At 40.4% G+C, this 25,745-nt stretch overlaps 1 protein-coding gene across 6 annotated transcripts in view; it reads left to right on the top strand.

Moving 5' to 3' along the window:
* The first annotated feature begins 6,452 nt into the window (after window positions 1–6,452).
* Window positions 6,453–25,745, top strand: part of ABCB4 (ATP binding cassette subfamily B member 4) — a 69,157-nt gene continuing 49,864 nt past the window's right edge. The window contains exons 1-8 of one of the 6 annotated variants that reach the window (XM_023250318.2): window positions 6,453–6,607; window positions 6,799–6,884; window positions 10,117–10,171; window positions 12,258–12,408; window positions 19,328–19,385; window positions 20,930–21,121; window positions 22,210–22,381; window positions 23,885–24,009. In XM_023250318.2, the coding sequence (XP_023106086.2) occupies window positions 6,805–6,884; window positions 10,117–10,171; window positions 12,258–12,408; window positions 19,328–19,385; window positions 20,930–21,121; window positions 22,210–22,381; window positions 23,885–24,009 (833 nt within the window). In that variant the 5' untranslated portion in view covers window positions 6,453–6,607; window positions 6,799–6,804. Of the gene's footprint in view, window positions 6,608–6,798; window positions 6,885–10,116; window positions 10,172–12,257; window positions 12,409–19,327; window positions 19,386–20,929; window positions 21,122–22,209; window positions 22,382–23,884; window positions 24,010–25,745 lie in introns of those variants that run through there. The other 5 variants (XM_023250316.2, XM_045052325.1, XM_023250319.2 and 2 more) reach the window with 5 other exon arrangements.

Raw genomic sequence — 25,745 nt, 5'->3', positions numbered from 1 at the left:
ATTATTTAAATGATACTGGACCTCTCCTCAGAAACTATGGGGGCCAGAAGGAACTGACAACCTTTTTCAAATGTTGAAAGAAAAGCACCCTCAACCAGGAATCTCATATCCAGTGAAATTATCCTTTAGGAATAAAGGGAAAATGAAGACATTCTTAATTAAAGGAAAACTAAGGGAATTTGTCACTAGACCACCTACCTTAAAAGAAGGGCTAAAAGAAGTTCTCTAAACAGAAAAGAAATGATAAAAGATGGAAACTTGGAATATCAGGAAGGAAGAATGTGATAAGCAAAAATATTGCTAATACAATGACCTCTCTCCCATGGTGTTTTCTAAATATTTTTGATGATTGAAGCCAAAAATTATAAAAAAAAATTAACCCCACATCCTGGTGTGGTTTCAAATGTATGTATATAGAGGAAATCTATAAGAAAACCTGTTTATAAATAGGAGAGGGTAAATGGCTGTAATGGAGATGAGACTTCTATATTTACTCAAGCAGGTAAAATGGCAGCAATAGTAATATTCAGAACCACACAAAATGGAAGTTCAAAAAATGTTCAGGGAACCCACAATCTCTTACAGAACACAGAAATGAAGGAAATGCTTCCCAATTCATTTTATGAAGCTAGAATTTCTTTGATACTAAAACCAAAGACAGACAGATAGAGGAAGGAAGGAAGGAAGGAAGGAAGGAAGGAAGGAAGGAAGGAAGGAAGGAAGGAAGGAAAAGAAAACTACAGACTAATATTCTTTATGAATTTAGACACAAAATACAATATATTACTATTGGGGAAGGTACAGGGGATCTCTCTGTGGTATTCTTACAACTGCATGTGAATCTGTAAGTATCTCAAAATAAAAGTTTATTTAGGGACGCCTGGGTGGCTCAGTCAGTTAAGCGTCCGACTTCGGCTAAGGTCATGATCTCACACTCCATGAGTTCGAGCCCTGCATCAGGCTCTGTGCTGACAGCTCAGAGCCTAGAGCCTGCTTCACATTCTGTGTCTCCCTCTCTCTCTGCCCCTTCCCTGCTCATGCTCTGTCTCTCTCTGTCTCAAAAATAAATAAACATTAAAAAAAATTTTTTTAAATAAATAAAATAAAAAGTTTAGTTAAAAAAAAAAAAAACAGAGCAAAGGAGTGGGTGAAGACAATCTTAGATTCCATCTGATGTTAGTAGAATTCCAAAATTGATTTATAGGTGATTACAAACCCAAGTTAATTTTGCTCCAATAGATTTCTGAACATTTTACAACTCCCTTTAAGTGGTTGAAGGATGCCACAATTTTAGGGCTAGGAAATAGTGCTGTGAGTAATTGAAAATTAATGTCAAATGCAAACTTGATGTTACTGTTCTTTTTTGTTATATTATTTATAGATACTTCAGTACTAGCAGATGTCTTAATCTGTGGCAAAGTAAAGTGCAATCTTTTGAAAAGATATGGTTTTGGAATAACCTTAGGAGTAAGTCAACATAAATGACCTAAAGCATAGTGACCCTAACTCATGCTTATTCATTTCATCCCTAACCTTGGCACCCTGCAGCCATTCCTGTCTACCTAATCATTCCCATAATCCACACAGAGCACAAGAATTACATTAGGCAATGTGACCTTGGAACTCTCCAATGTGCCATTACTCTATGTTGACAGAAATGATATGACACTGTGATTCATAGCAAACCCTTACCAACTGCTTCTCAAAGGTTTGTCATGGTAGCTTTGTAAGTCTGCCCTCATTGAAGAGGGTGTAAGGAAGTGTTCTTTGGGAAAGAGATAGCTGAATCAGTACCACCCTCATCTTATTATCATATGAATTCCAATGTGCTGGGCCAAATTGGTTAGATGAATTTTATAATGAACAAAAGAAGACTGAAATCAAAAGCAAATTATTTTTGGGGCGCCTGGGTGGCTCAGTCGGTTGAGCGTCCAACTTCAGCTCAGGTCATGATCTCACAGCTCATGAGATCGAGCCCTGCGTCGGGCTCTGTGCTGACAGCTCAGAGCCTGGAGCCTGCTTCTGCTTCTGTGTCTCCCTCTCTCTCTGCCCCTAACCCACTCACATTCTGTCTCTGTCTGTCTCAAAAATAAATAAATATTAAAAAAATTTTTTTTAAAAAGCAAATTATTTTTTAGGAGAAAGCTAGGTCAAAAGTGAGAGGGATTTTTGTTTTGGTTTTAAGCAATGAAAAGGGGGTTTTTTGTTGTTTTTTTTTTTTTTGCTTTTTGTTTTTAATTCTGGAGAAAAGTATAATGTGGAGCATAGTTTAAAGAAAGTTAAAGAAGAAATCAATCTATAAACCCTGAGAAGAAGATGGAAAAGTTAGAGTTGAAAGGTACTGGTGGCAGAGAGTTTGGAAACAGAGTGCTGTTGAGAGTGACCATGTGCAAACACAGTAGTCGAAGATAGTATCTAGCTATTTTCAGAGCTGCAAGGTCAGGACTGTTAGCCACAAATACAGTGTGTGTGGGGGGAAGCCACAAAGGATATTATTGTCAAGCTAGAGGTCAACTGGAGAAGGAACCAAGTCCATTGGATTCTCTTCAGGAAAAACTGTTTCAAATGAATTTATATTTAAAATCAAACATTATAATTTATTATTATAGCATATAAATATTCCATACAGTCATATTAAATATATATTTTAAAATAATTTGGTACATGGCATTTGTTCTTCCCTTTGGCCCTTATAGGGAACTCTTTTTTGTAATCTTTTATGCTATAGCTTTAAAATATTGATCTATTCAATACACATTTAATGAGCCTTCTATTGCTGTGGAGACTAGAAATATAGATAGGCATGGCCTCTGCCTGGCAGTTGTCTTCCCCAGGGATACTGAATGGGCAGCTGGAGTCACATGGCCAGGGATGGAGTCCTAATACCATCGTGTCCTAGCCACGTGGAAAGTCATCTACTCTTTGGCAAACCATTTCTACACCTTTAAATTGAGAATGGCTTCTGATGTGCTTACCTTAAACGTGCTTCTTGTTTTGAGAATCGAATGGGATAATCTTAAGTGTGTGATGAGCTCTGTTCTTTATAAAGCATGATATATTTTTGTATGATTTTTGTACTTGTTTATACTCAGTCCATTGTGGGGCAGGAACCATGCCCTATGTTCTTTATATCCTCACACCCTAGCACGGGGTCTGGCACATAGTAAGTGTGGGCAGCAAATGCTGGATATCTCAGTGAATAACATCTTTACTCGCATGGGTCTTACTACCGAGGTGACAATAAACAACAAGGATAATAAATCTATACATTAAATGGCATACTAGAAGTGATACATGCTGTGGGAATAAAAATCTGAGTAATGAGAACTCAGAGTCCTGAGGATATGAGATGCAGTTCTTAAAGGGGAGACCAGGCTTGATTCCACTTTAGAGAAGGTGAGGGTTTTAGCCATGTGAATATTCACGGGAAGAAAATTGGGGGCAGAGGGAAAGACCAGTTTCCTAGTTGGTGGAACTCTGCCTCTCTTGTTCAAGGAACATCAAAGAAGCCGGGGTGTTCTGGGTGGAAGAAGGCAAGAAGAGGAACAGAAAGGGAGGTCAGAGAGGACATGGACAGAGTGAGCTATTGCAGGTGCGCCTCTGAGTGCACTGGGGGCCACTGCGGGGTAATGAGAAGATGTACCCTGATGTGGTCTGATTAGCTTCAAAAGAATCACTCTGGCTGCTACTTTGAGAGTGGATACAGGCAGACGAGGGGAAAATGACAGCAGCAGAGAGATTGTTAAGAGCTATTGTAGTAATTCAGGTGAGAGATGATAGTGCCTGCACCCCGGTGGTAGAACTGGAGAAAGAGAAGTGATCAGATCTGGAAATATTTCGACAGTCTGCGTATGGGATGTGGAAGACAGAGGAGTCTGCATGATGACTCCGCTGTTTTTGCTGAACAACTGGAAGGCTGGAGCTGCCACATGAGAAGCCTGTTGGGGGGTGCAGCTTGGAGAGAGGACCAGGAGTCAAGGTTGGGCATATCAGACATCCCAGTAGAAATGTCAAAGATGCATTCATATATCTCAGTCAGGAATTCAGGAGGGAGTTCTAGGCTAGAAGTAATAATTTAGAAATTGTTGGATACAAGTGGTACTTAAAGCCATGAGACTGGCTGAGATTACAGATGGAGTGAGAAAAACAGAGGAAAAGTCCAAAGAGGGAGACTTGGAGCACTCCGGTGGTAGTTTAAAAGTTGCAAGAAAAGGAAGACAAAGGAGACTGAGAAAGAGTGATCAACGAAGCATTGGAAAATCCAAGATTTCCTCCAGGAATCCAAGTGAAGAACGTGTATTATGGAAAAGAGAAAGATAAACTTGTCAATTGCTTAAATTTGTCAAGTAAGTTAGAGAGAACTGACCTTTGGATTTAGCAATATGGAGGTTATGAGTGACCCTTAATAGAACAGTTTTAGTAGTGTGAAAGTCAAACTCCTAATTAGAGTGGGCTTAAGGGAAAAGAGGAGGGCAGGAAATGGAAACAGTGATAGAAACAACTCTCTTAAGAAGTCTAGCTGCAAAGAGAAGGAGAGAAATGTGATGGTAGTTGGCAGAAGAAGTTGAGTCAAGAGAGGTTTTTTTGGTTTTTTTTTTAAGATGGCAAAAATAACAGCCTCATGTGTGCCAAGAGGAATGATCCAGCTAGGATGGGGAAGTTGATGATGCTGGGAGGAAAAGCGTTCTTAGGAGGATGAGATCTATAGTATAAAAATACAAACATAATAGGGGCATGGATAGTTCATTTAAAGAAATGGGTGGAAGGGCAGAGTGTTGGGTACATTCTGGTGAGTGAGCAAATGTCATGTCAATGGCAGTTCCCTTCTGAACACTTTGATTCTATCTGTGAAGTAAGAAACAGAGTAGGTCAGCAGAAGGTAAAGATCGGGAAAGAATGATAGAGTTTTGAGGAAAGAAAAGGCATGAAAATTAGATAGTGGAAGAGAGAATGAAAAACTTTGTCCTTATGAATCTTTTTTTTAAATTTTTTTAATGTTTATTTATTTTTGAGAGAGAGACAGAGACAGAGTATGAGTGGGGGAGAGACAGAGGGAGAGGGAGACACAAAATCTGAAGTAGGCTCCAGGTTCTGAGCTGTCAGCACAGGGCCTGACGCGGGGCTAGAACCCACGAACTGTGAGATCATGACCTGAACTGAAATTGGATGCTTAACTGACTGAGCCGCCCAGGTGCCTCAACTTCTGGTTGATCAAAAAAAGAGACTCTTCATGGTTATGGTAGACTGGGTAAGGAGAAAAAGCATTCTGAGGGGAAAAATACGTAAGTAAATTCACTTCTATCACCTAATTCGAGAATATGCCATAGAATCAGTCAAGTTGTGGCAGGACTAATAGTAGACTTTAGTACTAATAAGGCACAGCATAAGGAAGAGACGGTGGAGAATCTTGCTACCTGATCAGGAAGAAGGCAGGCCATAAATGTTGACCATATACTATGTTTTAGGCATCATACTAGGTTTTTACCTTCCTAATTCACTTATTCCTCACAGTAACCTGGAAAAGGAGTTGTTTTTATCCTTATTTTCCCTATGAGGAAACTGAGGCCCAGAGAAGTGAGCAAAGTGTCCAAGGTCACAAAGCTTACAAGATGTGAAGCTCTGGGATTGAATCGCACTGGCTTCGAAGCCTTAATGATGTACTGCTCCCTGTTTTAGACACTTTCTTTTCAAAAGAGTGTGGAGAAATCAATCAGAAGGGACAGTTCCCATACAGGGGACTCAAGTAGGTGCTAGGTGCAGAGACAATTTAGTATAGGGAGAAGTCTAAGATCAGAGTAGGGAGAGGAGAGGCCACTGGAGACTGGATTCTCATCACCTCATACAGCCTCAGGCAAGACTCAACCTCTGTAGCATCAATTTATTCTTGTTAAAAAAAAAAAATGCAGGTTTTTATCAGGTGGTCTCTGACAGCCCTTCCAGCCCTAACGTTCTTTGTCTCTAAGTAGTAGAGGGCACCAGCAGCTTTCCTCTTCTCTAGGGAGCGTCCCCTGGGCTCTGTGCCCCCAGCACCAGACCTGAGGACGCCTAAGTGGGAGGCGGGTCTGGAGCTTTCCCCGGCCCCTCGGTCGCCCTATGATTGTTGAGGGTCTGGAAACAACCCCCCCCCCCCGCGGGGGTGTAAACAGAAAACTGAGCACCGAGAGAGTATGACAGTCACTTTGGGGGGGCTTAGGTGCCCTGCCAGGCGAGCCTCTCCGAGCACAGCACTGAGCAACGGGAGCCCCAGGCTGGTCGCCGGCTTAGCGGCAGCAGAAGGCGCGGTGGGGCTGGGGCTGGGGCTCGCCGGGGTGGGCGGGAGCCGCGCCGGGCGCCCCTCCCCCCCCCCCCCCCCCCCCGCCTCCCGGCGACGAGGGAGGCACTCAGCGCCCCTCGCCCGCGCCTGGCCTGCTGAGGGAGCCGGGGGGGGGGGGGGGCGGCGTTCTGCTCCCGCGGGTAGGGGGCCTGGCCCCAGCGGCGGCGGGAGGCGTCGCTGGGACGCGGCCCACGTAGGGGGCGGAGGCGAAGGTCCTGCGAGCAAAGTCCAGGCTCCGCGGCCGCAGCGCCCCACGCGCCCCGCGGCTCGGACAGAAAGAGCTCGAGGTTGGAGGTGAGTCAGGCCCCCGCGCTCAGGCCTGCGGCGGGAAACGCCGGCGGCCGTGCGCGTGAGACCCGGACAGCGGGGTCTCCGCCCGGCGCCCCTTGGCCCCGCGACCCTGCGCCCGGCTCATACCCCTCGGTTGCGAGCGGTGAGGAGCTGGGCCGGTGCCCCTGGGCCTGAGGCTGTTGGTTTCTCCCCAGGTTGACATGGATGTTGAGGCGGGAAGGAACGGAAGCGTCCGGTGCCCCGGGAGAGAGGAGGACGACTTTGAACTGAGCAGTAGCAGGTACCTCGCCAGCGCGCCAATCGGCAGGGCCCAATTCGGCCTTGGAAAGGGGAGAAAGTCTGTTGATGGCTTTTTTTGGAGGCTTCTCTGGAGGGATTCCGACTTTCCTGAAGGAGTGGCACAGAAGCTCCTTTTGAACAGGCTTAGGAAGAAGAGAAGGCTAGCTTCAAAAGTGCCTCTTCCCCACTTGGTGCGGTGTGATTCGATGAATATCTGTGTTGTGTAACACTCCTTGCATCATAGAACTCAAAACTTTTATAAGTAACTTTCCTAAACATCTTCTGATTTTTCATGCTTATATAGCATGAGATACCTGCTGTTGATGGCTGTGCTTTTTGAACAAGAGTAGTGAAGCAAACAAAACAAAACAAAACAAAACAAAACAAAACAAAATAGCAATAACTACAACAAAAACCCTCCTCTCCCTGTTAATTCCTCTTCCTCCTTAGGTTATCTCCTCCCTCTGCCCCCAGCACCTCCTTGTTCGTATTTCTGCCTTTGGGGCAGTGAGGTGAGGAAAGGGTCCTTGAGCAGACTCATTCTTGGGTAAACTGAGCTTCCAGATCAATGTTTGTTCAGATGCAAAGGAGATACCTCAGCGCTTCATTTGCTTGCTCCTCTTTCTCCGAGAGACTGGCTGTTTGGTACTCTGGGGCCCTTGTTAAGAGCGTTTCACAGGCCTTAGTAGGGGTAGAAGAGACCAGTCAGTCAATGGTGTGTTGTCTTTGTTTCCTCTTTCAGTGTGGGAATAGTGAATCATTTTTGCCTTTAGCCTCAAATAGTTTCTGAGGCTGTTATGGGAGTTCATGCCAGGCCACCCAAAACTAATTGACCTGTGTCATCAAGTAATCACCCAGAGGGACAAATTTATCAGGTTCTCTAGTGAGTTCTCAAGCTGCAAGGGGCCTGATTATCCAAATGAAAATACCCTATCTGATGTTTAAAGTAAAGAATTATTTTAGTCTGTTAACATCTTCATACAGTGATATTGCTCCACTCCTTCTAAGTACTGTGGTATTCATTCATAGAAAATTTAGTTTGCCAATTAGAATTAGGAACCAGATAGATGGTATTATTTCTATAGGAAAAAAAAAATGTGGTTTTCATAAGCTGGCAATTTAGGCTGGGATTGACTGTGAATCCATAAATAGATGGCATTTTTATGAAGGCTATATTTATGTATTGCACCCGTTGAACATTTGATGAGTGTACAAAGGAGCTATCACTGCAAAAGACGCAGGAATCCCCCAGAACCCACAGGAGGTCTCAGAAGTGAAGTTCGCAGCCTTGTATTGCAAACATGAGAAAACAGTTCAGAAGAGAAATAGAGAAAGTTAATATCAGTTAAGACTGTAAGATTGTGAAAGTAAATGTTGAGACTAATTTTTATTTAAAAAAGCAGACCAGGGGCGCCTGGGTGGCTCAGTCGGTTGAGTGTCCAACTTTGGCTCAGGTCACGATCTCATGGTCTGTGAGCTCGAGCCCCGCATCAGGCTCTGTGCTGACAGCTCAGAGCCTGGAGCCTTTTTCGGATTCTGTCTCCCTCTCTCTCTAACCCTACCCCATTCATGCTCTGTCTCTCTCTCTCTCTCTCTCTCTCTCTCTCTCTCTCTGTCAAAAATAAATAAAACATTAAAAAACAATTAAAAATAAAAAAATTAAAAAAGCAGACCAAAGCTTATTCGTTCAAAGGAAGTCAAGCACATATTAGTTATTTAGGGCAAGTGGCAAGTTAGTCATATGATAGTTCCAGTCATGCTGCTATATTGCCTATGGCACCTTCTTCAGAACATATTTAGTGTCAGATGTCTGTCTTTTGATTTTAATATATGTTCCAAAAAATTTGGGATCCAGTCTTCTGAGCAAAACTTTATCACCTACCTAAACTAAACAGTTAACAAATTAAGCTAAATAAGTGCATTTAGGGGCGCCTGGGTGGCTCAGTTGGTTGGGTATCTGACTTCGGCTCAGGTCACGATCTCACGGTCCGTGAGTTCGAGAACCGTGTCGGGCTCTGGGCTGATGGCTCAGAGCCTGGAGCCTGCTTCCGATTCTGTGTCTCCCTCTCTCTCTGCCCCTCCCCCGTTCATGCTCTGTCTCTCTCTGTCTCAAAAATAAATAAACGTTAAAAAAAAAAATTTAAATAAGTGCATTTAGGTAAAAAAAAAAAATCTCTACCCCCATGGAGTTTACATTATTATATGGACGACAGACATAATAATACTTGTGCAAACTAAATAAGCTACAGCAAATGTTAGAAGATAATAAATGCTATAGAAAATATTAAAGCTAAAGAAATCGGGAGTGCACAGAAAAAGTCAGTTGCAATTTTTAATAGGGTGGTTAAGATAGGTGTTATTGGGAAGGCAGTATTTGAGGAAAGACTTGAAAGACACGAGAAGAGAGAGCTATATGAATGTGTGAGAGGACAGCATTCCCGGCAGAGGGAACTGACAATATAAAGACCTACTACAGGACCATGTTTGGTATGTTCACAGAACAACGACAGCAAAGAGGCCAGGGTGGCTTGAAGCAAAGCAAACAGGAGTAGGGAAAATATGGTCAGAGAGGTAACAAGGAAACAGATCATATAGGAACCAAAATCTCATGTAAGAATTTTGGCTTTCACTCTGAGATAAATGGAAACCATTATAGGCTTTTGAGCAAAAGAGTAGCATATGACTTGAGTTTGTAAATGATTAGTGTGGATTCTGTATTGAGGGTAGTCTGAAGTTGGTATAATTGAAAGTAGAGAGACTAAGCAGGAGTTTTCCTGGGCCATTGGGATAGTAATAAAAGTGGTGAGTAGTGGTTGAATTCTAGATTTATTTTGAAAATAGAGCCAACAGGATGTCCTGACATCACTCCTTACAGTCTTTCAGAAGAGTAGACTTTACTATTTTTAGATCAGTACATATTTTAAGCAACAGAAGAATTTAATTATTTGGCAGATATTAACCTCTGTGTTTTCTTTCTGTGTGTGGCCTCTGCAAGGCAGGTGGCCATTTCTCATTAATCCAGATATCCTTGTAGTACCTTGGACAGTTACCTTTGCACTTGATTGCCTTGCAGTGTTTGTTAAACTGGATAATGATGACAATGTGTGGATATCACTGTTTTATATTTGAAAATATTAGAATATTTGAATGTGATAATGACTCAAGTTTATAGTCAATTGACTGTAAAACATTTGGTAACAGATTTAAATTCAAACAATTATATTTTTTTACAGCAACCCAGACATGAAAAAAAAGGAGAGCGTGAACTTGATTGGACCATTAACCTTGGTAAGCTGTGAAATATTAAGTATGAATAATTCTTGTCTTCATTCAGATTTGGTGTCTTGAATAAGTAGTTATGGAGCCAGTAGTTTAAGATTGTCTTAGGTTGGTTTCTTACAATCAACAGATCACATTCTCAACATAGATGATAAAAGAGGTAGGGATAGGCTGGCTATGAAACAGAGCAGAGCCACGACTTGTGTTCATAGCACCTCACAAACTCACCAATTTCTAGAAAACGCATCTATGTATCTGTTTCACACACACTTACACACCCACCACTGCCACCACACACACCCACCAAATTTTGGTTAAATAAGATTGCATATATGGGGCGCCTGGGTGGCTCAGTCAGTTAAGCGTCCGACTTCGGCTCAGGTCATGATCTCACGGTCCGTGGGTTCGAGCCCTGCGTCGGGCTCTGTGCTGACAGCTCAGAGCCTGGAGCCTGTTTCAGATTCTGTGTCTCCCTCTTTCTCTGACCCTTCCCTGTTCATGCTCTGTCTCTGTCTCAAAAATAAATAAATGTTAAAAAAAATTTTAAAAAAGGATTGCATATGAAGAAAGTGATTGTTAACTACAGAAATTTAGAAATAATTAATAAATCTCTGTTTACATTTGGCTTCCCAGAAAATTGATTAAATGTGGAGTAATTATTAGAGATTCTGATTATGTTTAACACAATTCTCAGTGCTTTTCTGCTGGTACAAGGCAAGCCAGTATATTTTTGGAAAAAGTCTAATCAGTTTTTCATTTGTAATATGTCTCAGAGAGGTGGCCCAAGGAAGTGTTTGCCTGCCTTGAGTAAATATGATGGGTTTCAAACTATGACAGCCATTATTCCATAGCAAAGAAGTTGGTATTAAGTGGCATGTCAGCTGAAATCTCCAATTTAGTAAGTAGATGAATGAAAAGACGCCAAAACGTCTTCAGTCCCAAATGTTGTTGCACATTTCTCATGTCACCGCAAAGCCCCATTCTCCTCACCCTGATTCTTGTAATATTTTTCTTGAAAGGTATCCGTTTTTTTTTTAATTCAGTGCTTTAGAGAATAAGTTGTTTGTAAAACGAAGTCTGGTTTTAATGCACATGTTTTAAATCTGCCTCCTACAGGAAATAAAACACCACAAATCTTGAGGTAGAAATTTAGAACATTTAATTTGACCTTAAAAGTTAAAATTTAGACTGAGTTGAAATATAATCTTTTCTGCCTCTGAATACATATTTATCCTGAAAGAGGTTCAGGACAACTGTTAGACGTTGGAAAAAACTGTTTCTAACAAGAATTAGCAATTAATTGTTTTATTGAAAATCACTTAAAACAGGGGCGCCTGGGTGGCGCAGTCGGTTAAGCGTCCGACTTCAGCCAGGTCACGATCTCGCGGTCCGTGAGTTCGAGCCCCGCGTCGGGCTCTGGGCTGATGGCTCAGAGCCTGGAGCCTGTTTCCGATTCTGTGTCTCCCTCTCTCTCTGCCCCTCCCCCGTTCATGCTCTGTCTCTCTCTGTCCCAAAAATAAATAAAAACGTTGAAAAAAAAATTAAAAAAAAAAAAAAAAGAAAATCACTTAAAACAAATCTAAGTTTACTTAGGATGTTGCTGTGAAATTCTTACAATTTTAAATTTAAGCTTAGAGACAATGAAATTTTATTTAAGTAGTATGAAAAGTATTTAAAATGATCCTCAATTTCATATAAATGTTCACTAAAGAGAACATTACATGACAGCCCAATCCTGTACTTGTAACTGGCCAGGAGACCCAAGCAGCTTGCTAGGCACCTTGCTATTCTAGGCCTAAATACCCCCCACTTCATCTGTACTCCCCAGTTCTTCAGCGAATTCTCCCTTATCCTTCCAGATTCTACTGTGCAGCTTCCTTCACAGTGTACAAAATAAGTAGAATCATAAAATTAATCTGTCAATAATTTGGATTGAAATCTTTCGTCTTCCTTACTACATTTATCTGCAACTATTATAAAAGTACTGACCTTAAATAAAAACCCAAAGAACATATAGTTGTGGAGAAAGAGAGATTCTTTTCTATGAGGTAGTATTTTATTCCCCCCGTCCCCCCCTTTTTTTTTTATTTTTTAGTTTCGATATTCTGACTGGCAGGATAAATTATTGATGTCCCTGGGCACTGTCATGGCCATAGCTCATGGATCAGGTCTCCCCCTCATGATGATAGTATTTGGACAAATGACTGACAAATTTGTTGATACTGCCGGAAATTTCTCCTTTCCAGGTAAGCATTTCTCTATTTTTTTAAAAACATACATTGTACTCAAACTGGATGAAAGATTGGAAGTTGATTTTGCTGTTCCTCATCTACTTGTTTAATGGTTTGGATTCCTGGGTGACTCTAGATATCACTGATAGAGTTATAAAATTCTCAGAAAATTCCTCAAATACTCATTTAAGTTTCAACGAATAGGTGTATGTTTGACTTTTCTGTTTGACTTTTAATACAGAATAGGGAAATATACAGAAAGCTTTGCATCTCAATAAAGCAGGGCAGTCCCTTTACTTGAAGGCTGTGGAACTATAACAGAGTATGTCCCTCCCTTTGGTGATTACTGACAGAATTCAAAATACCTCAGTTAGCATGGCATTACTTCTTAGCTATACTTGGCTTGTAGCTCTGTTTCTGGTTTTATTTTTCTTTTTTCTCCCTCCACCCTTTCTGTTAAAATGATACCATTTTATGTCTCTAATTTTTGGATCAACCAGGTTGACTGAACCTTGATATAACACTTCATTAAGAGTGAATGGTTTCAATATGAGAATGATGTGTTTTGAAACTCAGGCAGAGGAGTATTAATTACTGAAGAGCCAAAAGGGTCCCATAAGTTAATGTCATCTGTAAGAGGGACTTGGGCAACAGCTCTGGATTCCAATTCCAATGGACAGAGTTATTTTATAGTGGCCAAATTCAACACAGAAAGAAAGATTTCTGTCCTTTCTACCAAGCCTGATGGCTCAGTTCTGGGATCCCAAGAGACCCTGTGGGCGCTAGGCTGGATAACACTGAGTGAAGCTTTATTGGTATACAGATGGTGGAGTATAAGGAAAAAAAATGATAAAGGAAAGGCAGCTTAACATAGCAAAGATACCTGAGAAAAAGTGGACTCTATCATTTAGATCAGTAAGAGTTTTCAGTGTTTACTGATTCAGGGCTACGTATTTGGTTAGCAGTGTAGAGCTTAAGTGTAATTACATAAGAGAATATGATTGCTTAATTCATACAATAAGATTTGTTTACATAAATATTAATATCTTTTAGAAATCTGGTAAAAGTGTCTTTTGAATAATTAAAGTTCCTAAAAAAAAAGCATACTTTATTTTTGCTCAAATACTGTCATCTCTGAGAAGAACCTCTTTATCATAAAATAACAATGATAATGGTAATCTTTTATTGTATTTATTATATGCTAGGTCCTATTTCACTTAACCTTTACAAGAACAATCCTTCACAGTAGGTAATATTATCCTCGTAACATATGAGGAAACTGAGGCTTGGAGAGGATAAATAACTTGTCCAAAATTACATAGCTAGTGGGGGTTAGGACAGATTCAAACCCAGGCCTTTCTGCCATCCAAACAATGCTCAGGACCCAACTATACTCCAATGTAAAAATGTGGGTTTTCTTATAAAAGCAAAAATGGGTTTGGGAAAGTTTTAAATGGATTACTTTGTTTGACCAGTGACCAAAACTTTAACACAAACATTGTAAAGGTAAAATTGGAGGAAGATAGGATAGTTTAAAAAGTCTTTAAGGAAATGAGGAGTAAGAATTTTCTATTTGTTGTCCTTTTACTTCTTAGAAGATCTATAGGTCTATTATGTGTTTACATATATGGCAGGATGATGCCCAGATTTGGACACATCAATCAAGGCCGGTTTCAACTCAGGGTTAAAAAATTAGATTAATGGATGAATGGATAAACAAAATATTTTATATATATATATATATATATATATATATATATATATATATATATATATATAATGGAATATTATTCAGTCATAAAAAGGAAAGCAATCCTGACATGTGTTACACCATGGATAAACCTTGAGGATATTGTGCTAAATGAAATAAGCCAGTCCCAAAAAAGACAAATACTGAATGACTCCATTTATATGAAGTAGTCAAATTCATATAAAGAGAAAGTAGAATAGTGGCTGCTGGGGGCTGGGGAAAGGGGGAAATAGGGAGTTGCTGTCTGATGAGCATAGAGTTTCAGTTTTGCAAGATGAAACGTTCTGGAGATTGTGCAACAGTGTGAATATACTTAACACTACTGAGTCATGTGAATGTACTTAATGCTACTAAATTGTACACTTAAAAATGGTTAAGGTGGTAAGTTTTGTTATGTATTTTATCTCAATTAAACATTTTTTAAAATGAGCTTAAAATAATGCATCACACTTAGCACAGATGAGTTAGTGTTTGGGGCAATTTTAATAGTCCTGTTTTTGGTTTTACTGACACCAGAATAATTCCACAACTTTCTTATTTGGAACAGTTTGTTTGTTTATTACTTGTTTCTAATTATGCAACCAAATTGCTTTGAGCTGGGCATGGCAGATAGTGCCATGTGCTGGGCCCAGTGCCAAATTCAAGGTCTCTCTGGGAAATGACACAAGCAAGTCACTTACAAAGCTGTGATTGTGGGGTTGATAAACTCCCCAGAGTTGCCAACGTAGTTTCTGTAGCCACCAAATGAAATGACCCTTGGTCTTCTAGAGCCACATTTGTCATCAGGCCTATAGGCTGTCTTGGACAATTTGCAGTAGGAAGCCCCTCACATGTTATTAATTTCCAATGTTCACTCTTCAGTAGTTTGTAAATATTACTATTCGCATACCTCTTTGGAGGAAATGAAATCTGTAAATTTCATACTCAGTCTAAATCCAGAGAGTTCCCTGGTATGTTGGGAGTTGTAGAGTTCAGCAGAAATCATGGAGATTGAGACAAGATCAGGTACTTAGCTGTACTTAGCCTTAGCTGAGCTCGCTTGCTCATCTCATAGAGATGATATTTATTTAAAGTCTATTCCTTAGAATTGTTGGATTCTTGGACAGCTAGACTTAATGGGAGCCAATAAGAAGGGAATGTTGGAAGAAAAAAAGGTTTAAATTACAAGGTTTGACAGTGAATAATTGTGAACAGAGTCCATCCTGTGAACAGAGCCCATCCTGTCAACAGAATAAACCTAGTTGGTGACAAGGTTTGTTCCCTCACAATGATTCAGTTGTGCAGAAAGTGTGCACATTCTGTGTCCAAAACTTTAAGGACAGAGTCATAGGAGACATTTTTATGCAGAGTATCAGGAACTTTATCTATGTTATGTCAAGTCTATGTGACTGTAATGAGCTGGAAATTTTTGTAGAGAAATCAATATACCCCGCACACCTTTGCAATGCTGCATGGTTAAGAGGAAAAGGCATTTTGGAGACCCGTTACCATACCTAACTGCACATACTGCCTAAGTTGTCTGGATAAACATTAGCTCTTTGTTTTGTGCTGAATATTTCCATAAGATGAGAAGTTCTAGGCAGAATGGAGGAAGGCAGACATTGATTTGAGACTTAAACATGACAGTCAGGACTCTGTGTAATATCTCCCCTGTAATCCTTAAGATGTACAGTTATTTAAGCCCTTTACTTACCAGCTGTATGACCTTGTGCAAGTTACTTAACCTCTGTAATTCTTATTGTTCTCATCTTTGAAAGGTAATCATAGATTTACTGATAGAATTAAATGAGACCATTTATATAAAGCATCTGGAACATAGTAAATGATCAATAAATATTGGGGGAAAGTAGCTGTCAAAACTTGGAAATGAAACAACCACTCTAATATTCTGTTTCTTCGTCCATAAAATAGATTTTATGGGAGCTCTCTGAAAGGAATTGGCAACTTCAAGAATTCCCCGTTTCCTTGTTCTGGGAGGCATTCAGGCAGACCGGAGTGGGAGTTATCCATCTTCGTGCTGTAGAATCAAGTGGGGAGGGGCTCTTGGGTGGCTTAATTGGTTAAGTGTCCCACTTTGGCTCTAGTCATGATCTCGTGGATGGTGAGTTCAAGCCCTACATTGGTCTGTCTGCTGTCAGCACAGAGCCTGCTTCATATCCTCAGTCCCCCTCTGTCTCTGCACTCCCCTCTCAAAAATAAACATTTTGTTTTAAAAAGAATCAAGTGAGGCGGGGGGCGCCTGAGTGGATCAGTCGGTTAAGGGTCTGACTTCAGCTTAGGTCATTATCTCACGGTTTGTGAGTTCAAGCCCTGTGTCGGGCTCTGTGCTGACAGCTCAGAGCCTGGAGCCTGCTTCAGATTCTGTCTCTCCCTCTCTCTCTGTCCTTCTCCTGCTTGTGCTTTCTCTCTCTCTCTCTCTCTCTCTCTCTCTCTCTCTCTCTCTCTCAAAAATAAACATTTAAAAAAATATATCTTGAAAAGAATCAAGTGGGGGTACTTCTTAGAAATGTGATGCTCTAGACTCAGCCAGAGGTTCTAATTTAACTATTCTTGCATGGAGCCTGGTCAACTCTATTTTTTTTAAGCTCCACATGTGAGTCTAACAGGCAGATGGCATTGAGAACCCCCAACAACAACTTGGAGATTATTTATGAGACTGGGGTAGAGTAGGTAACATCTGAGAAGACCAGGCCTAAGCCCTTTCAGATCTAGAATCCCATGAGATTTCCAGATCTAGAGTCCTATGACTTTTCGGGTAACACATCAGCACACATCTGCCTTACCTTAGTCCTTAGGCAGCGGAAGCTCTCCTAGGAGCTCCTCGGGTTACTAACCCAGACCTAGGTTGCCATTCTCAGCTTCGACTCTGAGAACAGAGCATTTGAATGCCCATAGATTCTTATTTCCTAAGAGGGAGGATCAGTCTGAGTTATAATATCCTCACTGGGAGAATTTTTTTTTTTAATTTTTTTTAACGTTTATTTTTATTTTTGAGACAGAGAGAGACAGAGCATGAACGGGGGAGGGTCAGAGAGAGGGAGACACAGAATCTGAAACAGGTTCCAGGCTCTGAGCTGTCAGCACAGGGCCCGACACGGGTCTCGAACTCACGGATCGCGAGCGAGATCATGACCTGAGCCGAAGTCGGCCGCTCAACCGACTGAGCCACCCAGGCGCCCCCTCACTGGGAGAATTTAAACATTTGAGGTAAACACTGGAGAAGAATAAAATTCATTTAAATTTTACCTTATATCTTAAGTTCTGGGAGGGAAACTAGCCCTATACACATATATGTGGTATTTTCCCAAGGTTTGAACAATGATTTCCACCAATACCCAGCTTTAGGTAGCTTGTCTGCCTCTAATTCCAAATACAGTTCCAATTTGGCGTCCCAAAGCTGCCGTATTTAAGAACCCAGGGAGGAGGCGCCTGGGTGACTCAGTTGGTTAAGCGTCTGACTTTGGCTCAGGTCATGATGTCATGGTTTGTGGGTTTGAGCCCCATGTTGGACTCCCTGTTGACAGCTTGGAGCCTAGAACCTGCAATGGGCTCTGTGTCTCCCTCTCTCTGCCCCTCTCCAGCTCCTGCTCTGTGTGTGTGTCTCTCTCTGTCTCAAAAATAAACATTTTAAAAATTTAAAAAAAAAAAAAAAAAAAAAGAAGAACCCAGGGAGGAAATGAGCACACACAACTGAACTGATTAGAACAGAAGTATAATAGGGTATGATTCCTTAAGGATCTGATAGCTTAAAAAAAGCAGATTAATAAGCAGAAACACTTCCCTGTGAACATCAGTAGAAGTTGCAATATTGAGGGAGAAATTATGCCACAGTCAGGCCCACGTGTCTGGTTATTGATCCTGACTGGTAATTGATTCTGACAGTAGTTTAAGTTTTAAATACATTTCAATCTTAGCCCTCTTTGGAAGAAGCTAAGGAAGATACACTACATGCAGAAAACATGAATATTGGATTATTTCCATGTGTTAAAGGAACAAAGACTAGTTTCTCTCCTGGAGTCCTGGTAAATGGGAAATACCCTGGTATATTTTGTCCACAACACTGTGGTGACATTTTGTCCTATTATTTTGTGAGTGCAGTGGACATGGGCTGTTTCCTTTTTATTTTTTCACTTAGTGGGTTTTTTTTTAATGTTTATTTGTTTTTGAGAAAGAGAGAGAGAGAGAGCAGGTGAGGGGCAGAGGAAGAAGGAGAGAGAGAAAATCCCAAGAAGGGGATTTTCAGCTTTGTCAGCACAGAGCCTGATGTGGGACTTGATCCCATGAACTGTGAGATCATGACCTGAGCCACAACCAAGAGTCAGGTGCTTAACCAGCTGAGCCACCCAGATGCCCCTTCCACTTTGTGTTTTTTGAAAAGTGAAAATAAGTCCTTATCACATGAAACAATCAGTGTAGTATAAACTTAGGAACTATATGTATAGCGCTAGGACTCTCAGCCTCCTTAGTGGCTGTGTGACTTTGGATAAGTGACTTTGTGTCTCAATTTCCTCATCTGTGAAAGGGGGATTCATAAAGTAGTCATACCTCATTGGATTGTGGTGAAAATTAAATGAATTGGTACATGTAAAGTGTTCAGAACAAAGCCTGATATATAATAAATGTTCAGTAAGTGCTTGTTATTATTAAAACAGAAATGGCACATTGATAGTTTTATCAAATTAGTTCAAATTAATAGACAATATAATTTTCCCTCCTTTACAATGGATGTAACTCAGCCTTTCTGTTACTTACCACAAAAGGAAACATGTAAGGGAAAACACGCATATATTGAAATAAAATCAACAAAAACAATTATCTATAAAGTGCTTTTAGCCACTAAGAAAAAAATGCCCCTTAAATCCTATGTTTTCTATTGAGACCATTTATTTTTTCCTCCTCTGTCTTCTGTATCCGCTCCTCTCTGCTGCCTCAGAAAGCTGCTTTGCTAAAGGCCTGAGCTCTCCAGGACCGTGGCAAACCTGGGAGGGCCACCTTTCCCCATCTGGACCCTAGAGATGTCCTGCATCTAAACCCTTGGATTTTTTATTTGAGTAAAGTGAAAAGAATTCATTGAGGGTGAAAGGAAAAAAGATTTTTAAAACCTAGTAATGCCTGTTAATAGTTCAGCCTTTCAAAAATGTCTTATTTTGTTTTGTTTTTTTGTTTTGTTTTGTTTTTATTTAGTGAATTTTTCATTGTCAACGCTAAATCCAGGCAGAATTCTGGAAGAAGAAATGACTAGGTAATTGGCTGATATATATGTAGTTATGATATATAAATGTAGGTACTTATATATATATATAAATATGATGTACTTTTTAAAAACATTTATTTAACTATTTTAAGAGAGAGAGAGTGGGAGTGGGGCAGAGAGAGAGGGAGAATGAGAATCCCAAGCAGGCTTCGTGCTGTCAGTGCAGAGCCCAATTCAGGGCTCGAAATCACAAACTGAGATCATGACCTGAGTGGAAATTAAGAGTCGGATATTTAACTGACTAAGCCACCCAGGCGCCCCTATGATGTACTTTTAAAAATGTATTATTTGAGAATAATGGCAAACTTACAGAGAATTTTAAGAATATAAAAAAGTGTCTGTATGCTCTTTACCTTTTGTTATATTCTTTGACCTGTTGTTATCATTTATACCCACCCCCATCACATCCACTATTTGAAGTAACTTGCATACATCATCATGGCCCTTTATTCATAAAAACTTCAGTGTGGTTCCTAAGCACAGGATATTCTTTTCATAACCACAGCACAGTTATCAATGTCAGTAAATTTAATATCGATACAGTAGTTTGATCTAATAGAAATCTCAAGAGCCTGTAACATAATGTTTGTATGTTTACTTATCCATCAATGTTGCTGATTTAAATGAGCACATCTGTATACTATTATAGACCCAAAAGGCTTTTATCTGGAAATAGTTTGTAAAATTATATCAAAAATGTATTTGAAAATGTCAAAACTGAATTTGTTCTTTTAAAGATACTAACTTTCCTGTAATTTAGTTAAGACTTTACTCAAAATTAGTATGAATTTATGACATATTTAGCATACTATTAAAAAAATATTTTCAAATTCTGCCAAATAGGAAGAGGTTATGGGGGGTAGTTCTTTCTGTAAACAATATGAGAAAACTTACACTAAGACCCACTTCACATGTTTGGTCTCTTTATTCCTGTAACTTGTAATCTGTGAATAGTGGTGAAGTTTTTCAATAGGATCAGATATACAAGTCTAAAATCTAAACAATGAAAGAAAAAACATACCGTGTTTATAAATTGTCAGTATCAGTTTTAAAATCATTAATGTCATGATTTTTGTAGTTAAGCACAAAAAATTATGTTTTCTTTGATAGTTCAAGTGGATAGATTTGCCATCATCCTCTTAAAATTTAGGAAAAGAGGAAAGGTTAAAAAAAATTTTTTTAATGCTTATTTATTTTTGAGAGAGAGAGAAAAGAGTGCAAGCTGGGGAGGGGCAGAGAGAGGGGGAGACACAGAATCCAAAGCAGGCTCCAGGCTCTGAGCTGCAGCATAGAGCCCGACACGGGGCTTGAACTCATGCCATGAGATCGTGACCTGAGCTGAAGTTGGACACTTAACTGACTTAGCCACCCAGGTGCCTCTGGAAAAGAGAAAAGATTTTAATGTGTATTTGTTATGATGTCCTACACAATCTTTGGGATTTCAGTAAACTTAATTGCCAATTCTGAAGATTTTTCCTGAAAGAGATGAAAAAAGGGCAGTATTTAAAAGAAACTTTCTAATTATTTTCCAGATATGCATATTATTACTCAGGATTAGGTGCTGGAGTTCTTGTTGCTGCTTATATACAGGTTTCATTTTGGACTCTGGCAGCCGGCCGGCAAGTCAGGAAAATTAGGCAGGAGTTTTTTCATGCTGTTCTACGACAAGAAATAAGCTGGTTTGATGTCAGCGACACTACTGAACTGAATACAAGGTTAACAGAGTAAGTGTATTGTTAATGTCAGACTTTCATAACGGAATTAACCACTAACTATGCGAACATTTGTCATGGTTAGATTTTAAATTTAAAACAATTACTAGATGAAGCGTTTAATACGTACTGGGACTAGATCATCTGATAGCCCCTTCTAGCATTTACAGCCTGTGCCACAATGCATTTTCCTTATGTTAGTTTGTTCTCCTCAGTGGTAGGGTAGGCTAATGTGAAGATGTGCTCACATCTTATATTATCTCTCAGTGGAGCTTACCACAGGGCCTGACAGATGTTATACATTCAATTTAGATGACTGAATGAAAAAGTAAATGTGTGAATGAAGTCACAGACTTTTCTTAGTTAATTGTTGGCTCTTCACTTATTCAACGAGTATTTGAGGGGCTACTTGTGCCAAGCACTATTCTAGATGTTCGTGATTATACCAGCGAACAAGACTAAGCTCACTGTCATCGTTGCTTACTTTCTCGCAGAGGGAGATAGATGGTAAACTTTTTCTTCCTGGAGTCCCTGGCACAAGTGTAGTGAGCAAATGAAGTAAAAAAGGAGGGAAGGTCAAGACATTTAGGACCTGGTTCGACCTCACTAAGGCCTTGTGCTTTGACTCGGAGTGAAATGGGCAGCCATTGGGAGCTTTTGGTCTGAGGAGTAACACGTTCAGACTTCCGTTTTCAAAGGATCACACTGGCTGCTGTATGGAGAATAGAGTGGGTTCAGAAGCGGGCCCGGGGTAGAAGCAAGTGGCACTTTCCAATTACCATTGAGATGCCCTTCCTAACTCCCGCTTTTAAACAAATTGACTCATATGTTCAAAATGCTAATCCTTCTCAGACAGGATTAACTCATTCCGTAGTATCAACTTTAATGATACTAACTTCTTAGAGGCATGAACTGATCCTGAAACTCTTCCTTTGTGCAGTAGTTAGGTAAGGAAAAATATCGTTCTAGAGGCTAAGACTGTGAAAGCGGCTTGCTGTAGCGTGAACAAGTTTTACCTGTCTGTGTGTTTGTTAGATGTCTACTTCAGCTTTCCAGCCGAAGATCTCCTGCCTGTAACCACGTAGTGTGATCTTTTTTAGTGACATCTCCAAAATCAGTGAAGGAATTGGTGACAAGGTTGGAATGTTCTTTCAAGCAGTAGCCACGTTTTTTGCAGGATTCATAGTAGGGTTCATTAGAGGATGGAAGCTCACCCTCGTGATAATGGCCATCAGCCCTATCCTGGGACTCTCTGCAGCTGTCTGGGCAAAGGTGTGTGAAACCGGGGCGTTTTCACGTGTGTCAGGCCACACATACAAGAGCTATTTTTAATATGCAGGACTCTGGTTCTTGCAGTTGTGCAGATCTGTGTTCCATGTCGATTGAAACCACAATAAGAAGCATGTTGTTAATGCTGTAATGAAGAAGCTTATTTCTGATGTGATTTAAAATGTCAGTTATTACCTCACAGATTTTTCTCACTGCTCTTATTGCTTTGGGTAAATCGTCAGGCATAGCAGTTTAAACTACTTACACGGTATGTCCTTATAAAGGAAACACAACTTTAAACCATAACATTCTTCCAAACCATTGCATGAATATAAGAAAATTAAAGTTCGGGTTTATTTACTTTAAAAATTTTTTTTTTAATGTTTATTTATTTTTGAGACAGAGAGAGACAGAGCATGAACAGGGGAGGGGCAGAGAGAGAGAGGGAGACACAGAACCCGAAACAGGCTCCAGGCTCTGAGCTGTCAGCACAGAGCCCGACGCGGGGCTCGAACTCACGGAGTGTGAGATTGTGACCTGAGCCGAAGTCGGACGCTTAACCGACCGAGCCACCCAGGCGCCCCGATTGCTCGGGTTTATTTACTTTTAAGTGTTACCTGTGATGGTTAAGTGGCACCCTGCCAGTCTTGCCTTGCTATAAAATGTGTATAACCTGTTCTACTTCAGACACTACTGTAGAGTTGAGAAATTTTTCTGACAACTTTCTCTCTTTTGGAGGTTGATGATTTATCTAGTAACTTACTTGTATCCCTTTTATTTGGATTATTCCTTTACCTTTCTCCTGCAGCGTCTTGTTTAGCCATCTTAGAATGCTCATGAGTAGATCTGGAAGTATTGTGTTCATAGTACGGTAAAACCTTGGATTGTGAGTAACTTGTTCTGCGAGTGTTCCACAAGATGAGCAAACATTTCTAACAAATTTTAACTTGATAAGTGAGTCATGTCTTGCACTGTTACTAGTCTGTGATGCCGAATGTCACATGGTCACAATTGAGCCAATGGTTCTTGAAATTCTTTGATATACGAGTGCTTTGGATTATCAACTTCCAGAATTTGTGCTTCCAGAACAAATTATGCTCACACATCAAGGTTTTACTGTAATTAGAAATCATGACACAATAAAGGAAAGAATAGTGATTTTCCAAAGCATTAAGATTTTAGTTTATTTTGCAATTAGAAGAGAAAAAAAAAACATAGAGATATGGGACGTGACATTATTCCTCAAAATGTATTAGAGAATTATATGTGGATTTTCTGTTCCTGACTACTCTTGGAGAGCAGATCACCAGGGTGGGTCAGATCTAGCCTTTGTAGGGGGTGGAGAAGCCATTGGATCTGGTACACTGAGTGTCGTTCACTTAGTGACTTCAGTTTTCGGGAAGGGATAGATAGACTTTGGAAAGAAAAAGTAAAATGAAGAGTTGACAGGCTGCCTTTTAACTTTTTTCCCCATACAAAAGTCGTGAATGTTTCTCTTCTGTCCAGATACTCTCGGCATTTAGTGACAAAGAACTGGCTGCATATGCGAAAGCAGGAGCTGTGGCAGAGGAGGCTCTGGGGGCCATCAGGACTGTGATAGCATTTGGGGGCCAGAACAAAGAGCTGAACAGGTCAGGAAGGTTCTCTGTCCGCTTTTATATTTTTTGTTGCTCATTCTTCTGTGGTATGTGTTTGCTGCTTTCCTTTTCTTAGTATTAATCCCTCCCCCACAAAATATACAGTTTAACATCAGCCCCTAAAGCAGGGTTTTTACCCGTTTTATGTTCCGTGGACCCCTTTGGCAGTCTGATCAAGCCTATGGACTCCCTTCTTAGAGTAATGATTTTAAACTCCTAAGACAGAAATAGATAGGATTACCAAGGAAACCAATTATAATGAAGTACAGTTTTCAAAATATTTTTAAATTACGATATAGTAAATATGTGCTTTCATTGGTAACATATTAATAAGAGCGAACTATGGGTTCAATAACTACTGTAACTCTGAAGGAGAAATACAGGTAAAAGTTATTTCAAGATATTTGTATCACTTGTAGCATGATATAAAACTGATCTGGGATTTCTACTGGCAACAAAGTCATAGTTACTGCTAATTCTACCAGGGTTTGTTGCCTGCAATGATAATCCAAGGAAATACTTAAATTTCAGGTATAGGTCAGTGAAAATAATTATATGATTTTTTTCCACATTCAAATTCCTTGACCATGGATCCCAGGCCAAGAACCCTGCTCTAAAGGAACCTGACATACAAAAACCAAAATGCCAGATCAAGGCCCGCTGATAAAGGCTAGGCTGCCTTACTTTAATGTCCCCAACCAGTTTTCTTTAAATAACATTCCCTAATACAGTGAAAGTATGATTCTGTGTTTTTTGTTTGTTTGTTTTGTTTGTTTGTTTTTGCCATTCTGTGGGACTCCTGATACCTACAACTTTTTGAAAGAGAAATTCTCTGGAAATACTCCAGCATTGAAAGCAACAGTTCCCCTAATCCCCTCCATTTTCGTTTTCTGTTTTTCTGTTCCTTAAGCCCTCTTCAAAACCGAGATGCTCCTTTCTCTAATCTCTTCCTTTTTCTCTCTTGCTGCTGCTTCCTGCACACAATAGCCCACACAGAGCACACTAACCCTCCCTCGGACCTCAGGATGTGAGTGTAATCAGTACCGCTCCATTAGGCGCAGTAAGCAAGCCACCTAAGCGAAGGTAATTACAGCACATCCACCACTGTCACCGGAGCCTGGGGGTCACACGGGGCTGGCCTGAATCTCCCTGGGCCCTGGGGCCCAGCCACACAAGACTCATCACAGTGCTGGACGCGGCATGCTGGCTGTCTCCCCAGGGACGCTCCTCTGCTAAATGAATGCAGTGCCCGGGACTGAGGAAAGCATGCTGGAAAGCTGGCTGCTTTAAGTAATTAAACAAAGAAACTTTTTGGTGGCAACTACATTTTTTTTTTTTAAATTTTTTTTTTCAACGTTTATTTATTTTTGGGACAGAGAGAGACAGAGCATGAACGGGGGAGGGGCAGAGAGAGAGGGAGACACAGAATCAGAAGCAGGCTCCAGGCTCTGAGCCATCAGCCCAGAGCCTGACGTGGGGCTCGAACTCACGGACCGCGAGATCGTGACCTGGCTGAAGTCGGACGCTTAACCGACTGCGCCACCCAGGCGCCCCAATTTTTTAAAAAACTAATACATGCTCAATATCTCATTTGGCCAAACTAAAAAGAATGGTATTTGTTTTTTGTTGGCAACACACTATTTTTATATATTTTCCCTACAGTATCATTTTATATACCTTGTGTTTTTTCCCCTAATTTTAGGAATCCCAAATTAGATTTTACACACTTG

Source organism: Felis catus, chromosome A2, assembly GCF_018350175.1.
Source record: "Felis catus isolate Fca126 chromosome A2, F.catus_Fca126_mat1.0, whole genome shotgun sequence".
Taxonomy (NCBI): domain Eukaryota; kingdom Metazoa; phylum Chordata; class Mammalia; order Carnivora; family Felidae; genus Felis; species Felis catus.
Note: the sequence above shows the minus strand (reverse complement) of the source record. Positions and strands in the feature narration are given on the sequence as shown.